The sequence below is a fragment of the Myotis myotis genome, unplaced genomic scaffold (assembly GCF_014108235.1).
Source record: "Myotis myotis isolate mMyoMyo1 unplaced genomic scaffold, mMyoMyo1.p scaffold_m19_p_15, whole genome shotgun sequence".
Lineage (NCBI taxonomy): Eukaryota > Metazoa > Chordata > Mammalia > Chiroptera > Vespertilionidae > Myotis > Myotis myotis.
Genome location: NW_023416319.1, coordinates 45718789 through 45735588, shown reverse-complemented (window position 1 = coordinate 45735588; position 16800 = coordinate 45718789). Strand labels below are relative to the sequence as shown.

The 16800-nt window shown below is 44.4% G+C and overlaps 1 protein-coding gene across 1 annotated transcript in view; it reads right to left on the bottom strand.

Moving 5' to 3' along the window:
• The window catches only part of LRMDA (leucine rich melanocyte differentiation associated), a 1016440-nt gene that overhangs the window by 449521 nt on the left and 550119 nt on the right, over positions 1-16800 (bottom strand). Inside the window, exon 3 of the mRNA XM_036337194.1 lies at positions 6681-6807. Coding sequence (XP_036193087.1) covers positions 6681-6807 — 127 coding nt within the window. The remainder of the gene's footprint in view (positions 1-6680; positions 6808-16800) is intronic.

The window sequence follows — 16800 nt, the reverse complement described above, 5'->3', positions numbered from 1 at the left end:
AGGAACTTGGGAAGAAGTGGCATTTAATTAGGATTCAGTGAGATATATTTGTGTGGTTTGCATCATATCTGTGTCTGGTTATTACAACAGTATCAGTAGGAACAGCTTCCAGTAATATTCATGCTGACACAACGTATAGGGACCAACATAAAACTGATGATACAATGATTAACGAATTTATCAGGTCAAATAACATTTAAGATTAAGTTATTGAGTGTATACACATACACAAATAACTTGAAATGTCCTAAAATATAACAGCTCATATATGAAGAACATGTATGAGAGTTTTTTTCAATATTTAAAAATTCTAAATATTTTGCCAATAATTTAGTGGTGAAATTACCAATAAGGAGGGATGAATCTGAAAGAAACCTCCCTAAATTATTAAAAATACAACTTAATTTTCAATTAGATGGAATTATCTTTCTATTTTCTCTCTATAAAATATTAGAAAATTATATAACAAAGTTATAAGGGAATTTGCAGGAACAAAGTTTTTATACAGATATGTGTATTACAAAAAGATTCACTTTTCTAAATATTTTAGTGTGTGGTAGTTTTCAACTTAAATTTTATTTTGTTTTGATATATTTCCTATTCTAAGTAACACTCATCTTTATACCTAATTTTGCATTCACACTTATGTAGTTTTTTCCTTTAAGAGGGCTTCCTCAAATTCTGTAAGTTTTACTCTCCACAAAATCTGGGTCAGCCAATGAACAGGTGGCCGTGGAGAAGTTGATTCAATCGAATCTGGATCATTTGTTGGGCAAAGCACCTAGAGCAGTGGTTCTCAACCTTCTGGCCCTTTAAATACAGTTCCTCATGTTGTAACCCAACCATAAAATTATTTTCGTTGCTACTTCATAACTGTAATGTTGCTACTGTTATGAATCGTAAACATCTGATATGCAGGATAGTCTTAGGTGACCCCTGTGAAAGGGTCGTTCGACCGCCAAAGGGGTCTCGACCCACAGCTGATCTAGAGGCTTCAAGAAGTTTCAGCCATCTTGTGCCCACAAATCTAAGGAATTATGGATTTCCTAAGCCTTTGAGCCTGCTCCATTTAGGGTACTGTGTGTGGCAGAAGCTGCTACATCTTACTAAGCCTTTCAATTACCCACTAACTGATCAATTGGGGTTAGCCAGGTGGTCTCCCCCAAATCCACACCAGGCAGGAATCTCCAGCACCTACTTCAGGAGTCTGTGGACCAGAACTTCATCATTACATTGAGATCACCACTGGAGGGTGAGACAGGAAGAGGAGATTTAATGGGTTCCTCGGTCTCCTGGGCCAGCAAGGACGAGCACAGCCTTGACTTGCCTGATTGCAGGCTCTGAGAGAGAATGTGTCACATTCCTGTTTGTAAAATTGCATAGAAAATTAACCAGAGTCAATGAGAGGAGGGAACTGGGGTCTGGGGCTAATCAAGACCACCGCAGTGGGGACTCTCAGCAATTCTCCTAAGGCTTTGGTTTTTTTTGTTTGTTTTTTTGTGGGTTTTTTTGTGTGGTTTTTTTTTTTTTTCATTTTTAAAAATGTGACACTATCTGGCACAGTTTCATTTCTCTCCAGCTGGATTCTTAGCACACACCTGGTTTCCCTCACCGAGCCTTCTCTAGAGTACTTGCTGCTTCGATTTTTTTCAATGTTGTCTACAGAAAGTTGCCACTGCAGAGCCCAGCTGTCGTGGCCGGGCTTGCCAAGGGAGATTTTCTGCTGGGGCCCAAGATCAAAGCAACATCTTGCCTGGAAAGTTTGGAGCATGAGGGAGGAGGGGTGCCTCCAGGGTCAGGGCCAGTTGCACAGGTCTAAAGCTGTTTCCCAGGTGAGAGAATGGGGACATACCTTCCCTCTGTGCTTGGCTGCAAAGGGCAGCATCTATCACCACTGGGAGGATTTCAACCAGAGCTCATCCGAGTACAGGATTTTTGAGTGCGAACTAAACAGTGTATATGGCATAGTACCTCATTTTGATTTGCACATACATCAGAAATATTACCACATTCACATAACAATGAAGGAAACTGGGGTCAAAGGTCACACTGTCAGGTAATGGCACAGTTTATATTTAAACCTAGAACTGAAGAAATGGCATTTTTAGGGACACGTCATTGTCCCTAGACAACGACTCGTCATTTTCTAACACAAAAGGGAAATTTTAAATACTGAAAAATGAAAATTCTTAGTCCTGCTTTCTAATTCAGCACATCCTAGTTGTATTACGCATCTTCCTTGGCGTTATAGTCCATGCTGTCTCTCCATACATGTGCTGAAGCACACAGGGAGACAGAAAATGAAGAAATGAACTATGATTTAAAATGAAGACACTTATCACCCTTAAAGGAAAAGTGGGTGAAAGGTTAAATATCCATATTTTTCTGACATCTCAGTTGTTCTCTTATTTGGGGCTGAGTATTCAGACATGATATGGCCAACTTCCCATCCCTACAGGGGAACAGCCAGGGACAGTGTGTACATGTTCGAGAGAGAGAGAGAGCGAGAGAGAGAGAGAGAGAGAGAGAGCGCGCGCGATGAAGCGGTAACCTGGGAAGACCAGGCTTTAGGGATGCCAGGACAGGGCTCCAAAGCCGACGGCTGAATGGAACCCTCAGGGACAAGGACTAGGAGAACAAACATGTGAGGTTGAGCAGGAGGTACGCAGCCACGAAGTGGAGCAGTGGTGAACTGGGAAGAAATCTGCCAGATGCTGGGTCTGGGGTCGGGAATTCCTTTTATAAGCTCCCACTGCAGCTGGGAGCAGGGCCTTGTGGAGCCAGGCACAGGCAGCTGACTCTTCCGGCACCTTAGTTCCTCTTCTTGCGCAGTGACTGCCCCTCCACCTTGGGTCTCAGAGTCTGGGCTGAGAATTAACACACCTGTGTTCTAGACTGAGCCCCACCACAGACAATCTATGTGATTTCAAAAAGTTCATACTCTCCCAGTTTTTTCATAAAAATGAGAATTACCCCTAGTGGTACCCGACTCACAGAATGATGTGAGGGCAATATTAAATTATAGTATAGAAGTCAAAGAAGCACTCTAAATCTATACTCTGATGTTGGTTATACTGTGACCCAAAAGACTTTAGGTAAGTTCACATAATTCTCTAGGATCATAATAAAAGTTGTAATACTAACCCTCACATAGAATTCAGTGTTACTGTAACTTAGTATTTGTGAGATTCTTCCATAGCCATTACAACAACCTTTGGGGTGGGTACTATTATTGTCCCCATCTTAAGCCAAAGCATAGAGATGTTAAGTAACTTGTCCAAGTCATGCAGTAAGTGGTAGACCTGGGTACAAGCCCAGGAAGTCTGGCTTCAGAGCCTGTTGTTCTTTAGTATTTGGCAGTGCCACTTGGTAAAAGATAAAAAAACCCATAACCCAAGTTCCCAGGGTCCAGTAACACACTCATTGTATAAACAGATTTAATTGTGAGTAAAACCCAAATGGAAAACTCTAGACTTACAAAGCAGATAAAATGAGCTGTGGTGGGGGTCAATAACCATTCTATATATGCCAAAAAGCAGAAAATTAAAAATAAAACCAACAGCACAGAACAACTTGAGGTAGAACCCCATTTGACAGTAAGCTTCCTAATATGTTTAAAATAAGATTCAATTTATAAGAAAGAGTGAATATTCAGAAGGTCAATAGTTCCTTGAGTTCCTTGATTCTAGGTCTCTCTTTATTGGAAATATGAAGTAAAAACATAAGGAGATAGGATATCAAGGTCTGTGTGTTAGATTAATGAAGTGAGCTATGCCTCTGTGTATTCACACCTGGCATAGTCCCCTCTCACAGTGGTTCTACATCTGGTATGTGACTTGCTTTGGCCATAGAACAGCAACACCTATGATACGAGCTGGACTTTAAAAGTGTTTGTACATCGGAACTTTGCTCTTGGAACACCCCTCCGATGTGGAGAGGCCTGTGCTAGTTTGTGGGTGACATGTAGTTCAGCACATTGCCAGCACCAGTTCCAGTTCCAGGCCTTTGAACAAGGCCATCTCAGACCATCCAGCCCCAGCTGAGTTTCCAGATAACTGTGGCTGGCTGCCTGGGTGGCCCAAAGCAAGACTAGCAGAACTCTCATCCAAGCCGTGCCCAAGTAGCTGACCCCATAGTCTTGTAAACCAATGAAATGTTTGGTTTTTAAAGCGACTCACTGCTGGGGATTATTATGCAGCAAAGCTAAGTGATAGAGCCCAAGTCTAAGACATTTCACAGAGTAGGAATAGCAATATGGAATTGTGTAATGGTTGGAGAGCCTGAGGTACTGTTACAAGTAGGTACGAAAGTCAGTCAGCCAAAAAGGTAGAGTCAAAATTGTTAGGTTAAGAGGATGACATATATAATTACTGGTGCTTTTACCTGCTTTTCATTCTATGAATTTTGGGTCAAGTATAAAGGGAAAGTAAGCCAATTCTCATGATCATACTGATAGCCTGGAGGAGAAAGAAGAGCCATGTTGCATCCTGAGAGGGCCAACCATAATCTCTTATATCTACTGATTACAAAGCACATACAACAACACAGCGACAGGAGTGATCAGCTTGGCACCTACACCTTGCCTTCTGCCTCGGTCCCTCCCAGGCCATACCATTACTTCCTGGGCATTATTGCTATAGATTGGAGAAGATGAGGCATGGAGCAGAGAAAGAACTCAACCAGAGACAAAGAAAATCTGAATGATAGAGCCAAGAGGCCCGCTAGTCTCTGGTAACTGCAGATTTGAGAATAAAACCATGATCCAATTCAACTTATTCCTATAAAAATGATTAACAGAGGCTATTAGAGGAAGACTTGTCCAAGGCCACATAGCTAAGCATGATCAAGCTGACTCATGAACACACATTCATGAACTCTAATACTCAACAGTGATGCAGGACACAGGATATGAGCCCTATGGCTCAAGAAAGGAACCGTATCATCCAATCTAGTCTAATATTCCTTCCGTTCTTGATCAATTTGAGAATATTGTCCCACTGATCACCTTACACAGCCAAGGAAGCCTTAAGACACACTGACTATAACACTTTTTCAAACAGTGACTAGGAAACTTAGTTGACTGGAGGATGGGAAATGGAAAAATCCATCAACATTTCATATGGTGAAGACTGATATTTACCTATAGGCAATCTCATTCTCCTTCTATTAAAGTGCCAATTAATAATGACCAGAAGTAGTATATTTTACAGAATAAGGAAAATATAAACTTATGACTTGAAGTATAAACAGTGGGTAATAAATGTTGACATATGCATATAGATTAAACTTCACATGCATATCTGGTTTTATATCATACTCTAGGGAAAATGCCCTGATCCCTTTTCTATTTCTAACTTGCTTTTCACCTGTGATCGTGAACTAGCGATTAAACCACTCCAGGTCTTGAATGTGCCATCAATGAAACAAGATGATTGGACTTCAAGTCTGAAGCAATACACTAAAATGGAAAGAAGTCTGGATATAGCAACAGTTGAGATTGGATTTGGGACCTAGCATCTTATTAAATGTCTGGCTGTGGGTCTCTACTTTGCCTCTTTCCCCATCTGGACAAAGGAGTAACTATACCCTACTTACAAGGTTGGATAAGAATGAAAAATACAGTGTGAGGCAAAAGTAGGTGTACAGCTGTTTGAATGGAAAATAATAGAATAAACTGTGTTTCACGTACTCACAACTATAAACCTACGTTTGCCCCACCCTGTAATATATCTAAAGCTACTCGGCACAGAGCTGCCTGATCCACAGGAATGCCCCCTAAAGAACAGCTGATGATGACGATTCGTTCACTTATCTAACCAACAGTTACTGACCCTCAACTCTGTGCCGGGAGTTATAATAGATGCGCATCCAGGAGTTAACAGCACTGACACCACACTCTGCCTCGCTGGGCTGGCGTCATGATGGCACAGACCCACAGTCTAACATTGGAGCCATGTGCCTTCTGCTGCAGAAAGGTTCTGACTCCATTCTCAGCTCACGGTGGACTCCAGAGCCCTCAGTCCCTGAGTCTCCTCTGAGGCTGGCTAGGTCCTTGCAGTCTTAAGAAGAGGCCATATACCAGCCGGGCTCTCCCAGGCCTTTCCCATCACCCTGCTGTGATGAACACCATACAAGACAGGATAGGCCTGGGCTTCACACTTATCCTCCACCTTGGCCCCTCCCCCTGTCGCCTTCACCACAACTGTTGCCCAAGAGAGCCTTCCGGCATCCACTGCGAAGGCCAAGTTTGCTCAGCAGCATTACCCCCGACTTTCCACCAGAGGTCGCCCTCCCACACAAGCCCAAGCAAACAGAACCGGGATTCGCCTTCTTGGCAGCAGTGACATTATTTTCTTTCTCTATTTTTATCTATTAAAAAGATTTCTTCACAGCCATAACTTAGATCTCTGCACTAAAATGGAGCAACAGGAAGATATAATGGTGCATTTCATTTATGAATGACCTATAATAAATTACTCTGAAGTGTCCCGAGTGCCAGGAGACAGAACGCTTTGTCTGCCCATGGACTGTATTTCACATGCTTTAATTTAGCTGACACATAAAACTCATTTGACATTTTGCAGGTATTTGTGTGGGGCCAGGGAGGAGAGCTGGCGAGCAGGAGGGGACCACTGCGGGGCAGGGCAGGGAGCGGGGGCAGCGGGCAGAGCCAAGGATATCTGGTTCTTGTTGAGGGTTAAGGTATGGAGCCTGGGTAACCCTGGCAACACGAGGTCGTTCCCCAGCAGATTGTTGTCCAAGACGAGCTCCTCCAGGCTCCCGAAGGCGCTCAGTCCTTCCAGTGACCTGCAATGACAAAGGCAACAGGAAAAATGATCCTGCACTAAATCAGGGAGGCCATTATGAGCCGAAATAAATATTTTAACCTTCCCTTTCAGGACTGGGAATAGTTTGGGCTTGGTGCCTGTCAGCAAAGTGAATGACAAGAATTAGTAGCGGGAGCCGGGCGGGGGCGGCGGGGGAGAAGGGGCCGCTGGCACTCACCGCATCCTTCACGCGTTGCCAACATGAAGGATGAGGGTCACTTAGTGAGTAGCCAGGATCCAAAACAAAGGGCTTCAGACGCGGCCTGCAGGATAAATTTGTCAATGTCTTGTGCCTGCAGGCACCCAGCCTAGGCTGACCCTAACCTCCATTCCCAAGATAAATAACTCTGTCACAGTTCACCTTCATTCCCTGGACACAAATTTAAGTTGTCATCCATCATTCCTGCCCAGAAATATCAGACCCGCTTACAATAATAAATATAACTTCAAGTATCATTTCTTAGCGGTTCTCCTCGGCACAGTGGTAGGAAACAGCGAGGAAGCCATCCTTTCTCTCCGCTCACCGCCTGTGACTTTTTCCTCCTCTGCTTTTTTCCCTCACTAATCACTTAATTTGCTTCTGCCCAGTGTCCCTGTGGCTGTCCCAGGGGCAGGGCACCGAAGGAGCAATAATCCCTCCAGTGAGAGGGGCTGCTTCTGCTTCTTTCTTTGATTTCTTTTCCTTTTTCTTTTTGTTTGGGGGGCAGGAGTAGGGAAGGGGTTGGGAGGATTTCTGTTTCAATGCTCCTGGCTTGAAGTTACCGTTTTAATGTACGGAAAGTGGATTTCTCACTTTATTTCTGAAAGAAGTGTCGAGCCCAGCAAGGTAGATATTGAGGCAGTACATAAACAGGCATCTAAAAGAATTAAGTACCTGGCTCGGGGGGGGGGGGGGGAGGTGGTATCAGAAAAGGAAAAACAGCCTTGTTTTACACTTAGCTGAAAGGTTCTCTGGAGGTGGGTTCTAGAGTGTTGGGGGCGGCGGTGGTGAGGGGTTGTTGCCCGCCTGTGCGGGCCCTGGCGCTCACAGGCGTTAATTAAAGAAGCCACCGGGCAGGTGAGGGACTTACACAGACACACATGCTCCCAGCTGGGTCACCCGCCAGACCCGAGAGCCAAGCTGAGCTTGCATGGCTGACAGCTGAGCTGCAACGTCAACTGGAGGGCGGACGCGCATGGGATCTCCTGGTGATTCTGTAAAACGTGACGAATCAGGGGGATGCTGTCTGCACTGTTTATTCATCTCCTGGTGGCACGCACATTACAGACTCGCCTGCTGGTGTGAGCAACGCCTGTACCTCTGGTGCAGGTGCAAACTTCAGCTCAAGGGCCATCTCCAGCCATCCACATCTCCCAGCGGATTTCCGCCCTAAGGACTCCCGCCCTGAGGACTCCAAAACAGCCAGTGCTTGGGAGGTGTAACATGCATTGCAAAGAGGTAATTAAATCCCCAGAATTCACTGGGCCCAGAGCTCCACCAGCAGATCCCATCTCTGCCTGACCCTCTGGGCGGTCCCACCCAGGACCCAGCACCCAGACCACGTGTCCTCCTGCAGCCAAACACTACCTGCTCCAAGCAGGAGGGAAGGCAAGACCAAACACATTTTGGGTCAAGGATCAGTGGGGTCATCCTGCCTCATTTCTTCCTCCTCCTTTCTCATGGGCCTCACGTTTCAGGGAGAAAACACGACTCACACACCTGCAGTCAGGACGGGCTGGAATGTTACGCCAACTCCCTATTTCCTTGCAGTGTGGGCCTGGGCACGTCAATAGCCCACCTGAAAACCTTGTTCTATGTTGATTCCAGCTCATAGCATCTCATGGACAGTAAGTGAAAGAAGATTAACAAGTTACGTTTCTTTCTTTTTCTCTTTCTCCTTTCATTCACTGGTTTTTCTGGGCCCTGACTTGTGGCGGGAGGCTGTTGAGGATGCAGATGGTGGGCAGACCAACCAATGCACAAAGGCGTGCAGTAGGTCCTGCCTCTGCAGGGGCACTCCACACTTCCCGAAGTCCCTTGCTCCGTGGGGTTAATGAGTGATGATCCCCAAGCGCTTTTCAGAGCGAGGCTGTTTACCAGGAGGGAAGCTGAGGCCGCCTCCCTCCCTCCTGTGGGGGCGCCTTATGGAGGGCTAATAAGTCCTTTGTGCGCAACATCGGTTGGGCTCTGGTCAGAGGCAGCATCCAAATACACATTGTTCCCCAGTTATGTTATGCAAATATAATGCTCATATCATGAGAATCCGCAAACAGTTGGCAACTGGCAAGCAGAAGAAAGCTCCCTTCCAAAACCTCCCTTCAGGGGAGGCATAAAACAAAATGACATCGCATGACAAGGGACAAAGCCGGGAACACTAGAGGGAGTGCCCACAGAGACCGCCTTCTCTCCGGGTGGCTCGGGGCAGAGCTCAAGACCAGCTTTGGAGTGAGGCTTCAGTGAGGAGTTTGAAGGCTCGGGCTCAAGTCCCCCATCACCTGTCTGGTTTTGAGATTCCCTTTGCCACTTAATGTTATTAGCTGCTCAGTTAAAGGGAACCATGATGCGGATTAATAAACCCAGGTCTTCCTGCCATCGTGTGGTGTGATTTAATCAGCTGAATTCGGAGCTGAGGGATTAGGGACAGGAGGCAGAGAGCGTGGTGAAGGGTAACACTGAAGGGGACAGGCTTCCGGGGTTCAGCTAGCCTGTGGAGGCCACTAAACCAACACCTGGAAGATGGTTTCATGTTTTACATTTTGAAAATTTTACTTTTGTTGTTGTTTTCCAGAAAGGAGACATTATTTGCATCCATTATTGAGCTAATACCCCTGTACACAAGATGCCTGCAAAAGATATGTGCCCTTCCGTCAAACGGCAAGGCTACAGGGCTTCAAGGAGCCACAGATCTATGCTGCTTCATGGGACAGTGACAGTAGCTACAAGGAATAGATGGCGGCACTGTAATTTCTCTGCTCTAACCCTCTGCGTGGACAGCAAAGTGTACCCCAGACCCTGGTGGAAGGGGTGGCTGTCACTCCAGGGTTACTCACCAGCTTAGTTGGCAGTGGCTGCTGATGTCTGAGGGGGGTGGGGAGGCGGGGAGCTGGGAAGGAGAGGCAGATCTGTCTGCCCTAGCAAGGGGCAGGAGGGGGAGGGCAAGGCTTTAGCTGCTACCTGGGCACAGCCAGCTCGAGAGAGAGCTTCCCAGCCCAGTCAGGAGACGCTGAGGGCACAGGGAGTGTGCGGTCTGGTTTGGGTGGCAGGTGGTTTGCTCGAGAAATCTAATCAGATGCCCAGAAGCGCCTTGCAGGCTGTGTGCCTCCCGCTCCCCCAGCAGGAAAGCTGCCCATTGTCTCACCCACAGGTGCCACCTCAGCGACCCATGTGCAGGGCCCTGGCTGGGCTCCCCCAGGAGCCGCCGCGGCTGCCGGAGGGTCCCAGAGCCTCTTCCAAAGTCATATCGAGATGACAAAACATCACAACGCATTCAGCTCCAGCAGATTCAAACAGAGAGAACTTTTAAGTTTCCACTGTAATTAACCCTATCCTCGTTAAGATAATTATGATCAAGCTTCCTGTCACAGTTAATATCCAGCATCATTGCCTGTGGCTCACACTCTGCCCTCATTAGCTTATGAAAACAGTGGCTCTAAACAGGCGGCTGCCACCCTTTCCCAGGGAGGCCAGTGGCTGTGAGGGGCCTTGGGCGGGGCAGCAGGTCCCACAGAAGGGCCACCCCTTGAACTGCAATCCCTTCTGCTCCTGTGTGGGCACACACTCAGCAGCCTTCATCCTTTTCCCAAAAGTTAGTCACAGGTCAGAAGGGGGAGGGAGAGGGGCCAGCAGAGCAGGGCTGGTCAATTTGGGGCAGGGGAGCTGCTGATATGGAGCTATTAGCCCTTCCTGCCCCTTACCTGGCAAAAATCCAGCCAGGAAAATCCCCAGAGGGCACCTCCAGAACCCCTGGCTCAAGATCTGCCAACCTTATCCTGGGGTGCAGACTGTGGTAAGAATTAGGCCCGTCTGTCCTTAGCTCCCAGCCTGGACCAGGAATGACACTTCTTCCTGGCATGAGCTGGGCAGGGAAAAGGAGACAGTTAACCAGACCCTAAGATAGACAAGTGTCCGCATAGCTGGCCTCACATCCAGAACCAAGGGTTAGGACACTCTCAAACCAGCTAAGAAAATAACATCTCCATTAAGATCTTTACCTGCTTCCTCCACTACATCCACCTACGCATCCATAGATGTGTTTATAACGGAGGAAATGGGGAGGCCATGAAAATGGTGGAGGAACTAACCCCTGTCTGATGCCTAGTCCTCAGCCTCACCACGAGCTTTCTGGGTGATTTCTGTCTGCCCAGCTCCCAAGAAAAAGAGGTCTCAATGTAACCTCCATGAGACCCAGAAAGCCTTCAAATGCACAGTGAGGGCTCAGTACCTCTGCCAACGACTACTCCTCGGCCACAAGCCTGTCAGTTGCTGAGAGCAAAGCTGCCAATGGAATCCCCAGGGCAGGACACAGCACAGGCCTCGGGTGACTGGCCAGAGGCGGTCAGGGCAATCTTTAAATTCACATTATTTCAGAGGCCTCCCTTCCTGTACCCTGGGGCCAAGTGTTTGAGAACAGGTGGGGGGACATTCAGTGAGCCTGCACCCGCACACCAGTACTGGCTATTAAACTGGTTATAAATATACCTGCTGACCAGTTGGTAAAGAATTGCAGCTCTGAGTACCCAGAGCGGCCCTCTCTGTTAACCTAGCCACTGCCTAGAGCCCCCAGCCCTTCCCACCATTCAGCAACTAAGTGGTTAATGTTCCCCTCACATTATGGGGCTCCAGGAGCCTGCTCTAGCCAGGATCTTTCAAACTGATTAGTGCCATGGTTAAATAATTTAAACATCGCCCTTAAGAGAAAAAAATAGCAACGTGCACCCCTCCTATTCCCTCCAACACGCCAAGTACTGTGCCTGGCATACAGCAGGTCCTTGGGAAATGTTCCCCAACTGACTTCTATGAGAGGCCATGACCACGGCTACAGGACAAGACAGGCCACACAGAACCATACATGTGGGATGCAGAGGGGAGCAAAGAGCAGAGCTGTGATGAAGCTGCTCATGTTCCAGACAAGGGCCAGAGGCGCACAGGTGTCTTTAGAAAGGCTAGTCATCAACACCATGACAGCTACTCTTTCCTCCATCACCAAACTCTTTCCATAGCATATTTAAATGCATATATACATATGCACACACACATACACACACAGTAACGTACTCAATGTAGTGATATACTATAGCATATTACCATACAGTGTACTATAGGTACAGTTGGCTCTATGTATTTTCTACATCTTTTTCTGTCATTCAGGTCACATAGCCAGGGATATATGTACAAATAATAATATAAATCAAACAGTCTATATGGTAACGATATCAATAGTGGTGAAAGTGTCTTTTAAAAATAGAAGAATACAGAAAAGGCTCTGGATGCTATAAGACAGTGTATACCGACATGGTGTATGCTGACAGTGTATCACATGGAATTTCAGTCACCCCCAAAGCCCTATTGCTTCCTTGTCAGGATGGATGATCCCCGAGCTACAGAGAATAAAATTCATAAGAGAGCTGAATCTAAGACCAGTTAAAAATGTAAGACAGTAAATGGGGCGTTTTTTAACTTTAAGTGGCATCAAGTCTGAGGCCATTGTGCACCACACCCAATAATACCAAGAAAACTGTTAAGTACGGTGCTAGGGAACCAGGGAGAAGGAGGGAGGAGCTAGAAGCCCAGAAATGGGCACTTGCTGTTCCAGTGATTTGAAAAGGTAGGTGACATTCTTCAAACTTTGGATTCATATGTTTATCAACTTGTCTATGTGAAACTGTGGTCGGATTATGCCTCTGGGGAACTGGTATATGTTTTCCTTCAGATAATGTAAATCATGCATCTGATCATGTTACCCTTTTTACTTTTGCTTCCAGTAAGCTCAGAGCCAAACTATGACCCAACTGTGAAAAGGTCTCTACATCTGCTTTTTAACTTCACTGTTGAGGCTTATAATTTTTATAGTCTTGATATTTCATTTATCTGTGGTTTTGTTTTATTAATTCTGATAAGCTTTAGCTCAAATCCTTTGTAGAATGAGTTAATACAGATATCAACTGAATATAGCACAGATTCTCAAACAGGCAATTTCTGTGCATTAAGGACAAGTCCTGTGAGACCAGCTATTAATGCGGACAGTTGACTAGGAATAAAGATATATATTGTATCCAGAATTCAAAATGACTTTGAAAATACTTCTAATGATATTCTTATGACAAGAGAGCAAAAAGTGGGCTAGAAAATGATAAAGTTAGGTAAGGTCGTAACTGGTTCAAACATACACATGAAGAACATTAATGAATGGCTCAGCTTGCTCTGAGGGACTTTGATCCTGAATTTTGCCAATACCTTGGTAAGGCCAAGTTGATCACATGTATGGAGGACAGAACCCTGGAAAGAAGCTCAGGAGGATACAGTAGATAAAAAATGATCCTGTTGGAATCGGCCCATTATTTCAGCCCAAATAAGATGATATTTTATGTCTAATGTAAAGACTTAAATGTAGATTTAAAGTTCCACTACCTAAAGTACCCATTGGAAGAAAAAAACTAAAAGGCAAATGAAAATTAGGGAAAACATTTGCAATCTCTCTGATAGACTAAAGTTTAACATCCTTAATATGCAAAGAGTTTTTGAAAATCATTAAGGAAAACCCTAAACAAAAATGATCAAAAGAGATGGACAGAAAATACACAAGGGATGAATAAGGTCAATAATGGAAAAGTGGGTAAAATTTCAGCTTCTCTGGGAATCAAAAATATTCTGATTAAACAAGAGATTTTCACTTAACTAGAAAATACACTGTTTTCATAAATCTTAACATAGTCTTGTCAAAAGTTGAAGATACTAGACTAATACAATATTAATGGGGAGTGAAACTGTTATAACCATTTTGAATGACAATGTAATTAAAAGCCTTTAAATTATTACCTTTTTAATACAATAATTCTAAGAATTTATTCAGTAATATAAATTTTATATACTTTTTATAAGTGTGCATGTTTAAGTATGTTCATTACAGTATTATTTATAGCAAATTATAAACAAGTCTAAATTCCAAGTGATAGATGAATGATCAAATACAGATCAATATCTGTAAAATGAAATATCATGCAGCAATTAAAAATGATAGTGTAGCCTGACCTGTGTGGTTCAGTGGTTGAGCATTGACCAATGAACCAGGAGATCAAGGTTTGATTCCGGTTCAGGGCACATGCCCAGGTTGCGAGCTTGATCTCCAGTAGGGGGTGTGCAGGAAGCAGCTCATCCAGGATTCTCTCTCATTGATGTTTCTATCTTTCTCTCCGTCTCCTTTGCTCTCTCTGAAGTCAATAAAAACATATTTTTTTAAAAAATGACAGTGTAGATAGACGTCTACTGATCCAGCAAAGTTCTCATGCTATCTAAGCACCTAAGATTAAGTTATAATATATATAGCACATATACTCATGCATGGAAATTAAAAGGCATCTGTGTGATCCCCCTGCATTCTCCATGTAAATTTTAATTTGTAGCATAGTTTACACGTTGATGGTTAAAAGTCATTAAAGTAGTCTTTGTTATAACACACCATCGTGTATATAGCCACTTTATGACAATTCTGTATACACATACACAAATACCCTTTAAGGTATATGTAAACATACATATCTACATATTTATCTATCAATAGATGTATCCAAGATATATACCTCTAACCCCTGAGTAATGGCTTTCTAGGGTTTTCTTTCTCTTTTACAGTTTTCACTAGTTACTAGATTTTCTATTATGAATAAGTATTTTATAATCAGGAAAAACTCTGGTAAATATTACTTTTAAGTAAAACCCCCAAACACGAGATGGATGGGCCTTGGATAAAGACCAGTGGTGTGAAGAGGGCTTAGTGTGAATCACCAGGATGGCACTGCCCTGATCCTTGTCTACCACAGAAGCTACCCTGATCCTTGTCCACTGTACTGGCCCTTGAGTCACTCTACCTGGAGCTTTGTTTCAATCCTGCTTGCCACACTCAGAGGGGCATCAGCACTCACAAACACCATGGAGAACAACTACGTGGTCAAGGACGTAAGAAACTGATGAGCTAGTCAAGATTATTTAACCAGGAGCAGGGGACGCTCAGTTGTCTCAATGTATTAAGTCTATGGCATTCTAGATGGCAGAATGATAGACAAATAGGGGGAAAATTATGTGAGTTGGAGGGAGAGGTCTTAAATTAATTTTTTTAAACTTCCAAAAGTAGAGAGCTGTTCGCCAAAGGACGAAGCTGTCTTATGAGACACTATACATATTTGACGAAAGACTAGAGTCATGGAGAATGTGTAGAGGGAATGTCTACATAGAGTAGAAGATTCAGTGACCTCTAATATTCTATCCAAATACTGTGCTTATATGACTGGAGCCCCTTCCTCTAAACCATAGTTTAGTACAAGGGCTGCCAGAGCTGCTGGTTCCCCGCCAGAGGGTTCCTTAAGACTCAACCTGGTGGAAAGAGGGCAGCGGACAGCTCTAGCTCTGCCATTCCCCATCACACCAAACTCAGAACCTTCTTCTGATTTTCTAGCTGGGACTGTGCAAGGCCTCTTTAATGCTTCCCTAACTATGGAGACATCCCCATAATTAAGACGGCACATATCAACACACTGGCCTCTGATAGCCTGCAGACTAGATGCCAAAGCCACAGCTCTATTTGTGTGAAATATGCTCTATCATGGTTTTCTTCACAGAATCATAGGCTTTGAGTCCTAGGGAAATTTTAGGGTGTTCCATCCTCCACTTCACAGAGGTGACTAATGCTCAGAGAAGTAAGTGCCTTATCTGAAACCATGAATAGAGCCAAACCATATCTAAAACATTTGGACATATAGTGCAGTGTTTTCTCAACTACACGATGCTAAACTACCTCTAAATAATTTCTCGTTGAGGTATGGAAATGGAAATTCACCATTGTCATATCCTTTATCCAAATCCTGGTAGCTTTGTAATCCATTCATCTTATGTCCTCAGTTTTAATGATCAAGTTAGATGGTCTTCCAATTATTTTGCCTTTCTGTCTATACTGACTTTCTAACCCTCCTAGAACAATACGCTGAAGAACTCATTCCTAATGTCTTGTTTTTATTTGTAATGTGGCCTTCATGAGGTTAACTATTCATTAGGTAGAGCTGAGATGAAATTTACCAGTGATGTTCCCCTTGGCGTGTACCTCTATTCTTATCCATTCATTCATTTACAAAACTGTATTGAGTGCCAACACTGTGCCCAGTACTTCGCTGGTCTCTGGAGCTAAAAGATGACTGTGGCATGGTCCTCTACTGTTGCATACCTGATACAGACAGGGAAGCAGTACCAGGTAATGCAGGGCAATAGGCTAGACTGGAGCAATAAGCACTGCTTGGAAGGCTTCAAAGAGAAGATGGGCTCGAGCTGATTAAAATTCAGTATTAATCTAATTTAAATCTTTGCACAATCTACTTATATTTGTGCACAAAATTTGGTGGTGAAGGAACTGAAGAAGAGTGACTTGATCCTGGTAGTCAAGTAAACAACATTTATAAAAGCTAATTTAGCCCCAGAAAACATGTATTCCATATTCACTTCCAGGATGGCAGGCTCTCAGTGAGCACCCGCATCAGGGGATGTGGAAGATGCCCATGTCATGGTATCTGCTCCCAATGGGCTTACCATCTACAGGAAGAGAGAACAACGTTGGACTTGACATAAGGAAAAATCATACAGGACCGTATATCATTAAGTAGTGTGACCAAGATGGGCTCTCAAAAACAATGAGGCTCTGGTGGTCACCTTTTGGCCCATCCTCCTGTGTTTGTCCTGGAGTTATTTCAGCAAGTGAGTCCCTTAGGTTAGAGAGATGGGAAACCGGGTACTCTT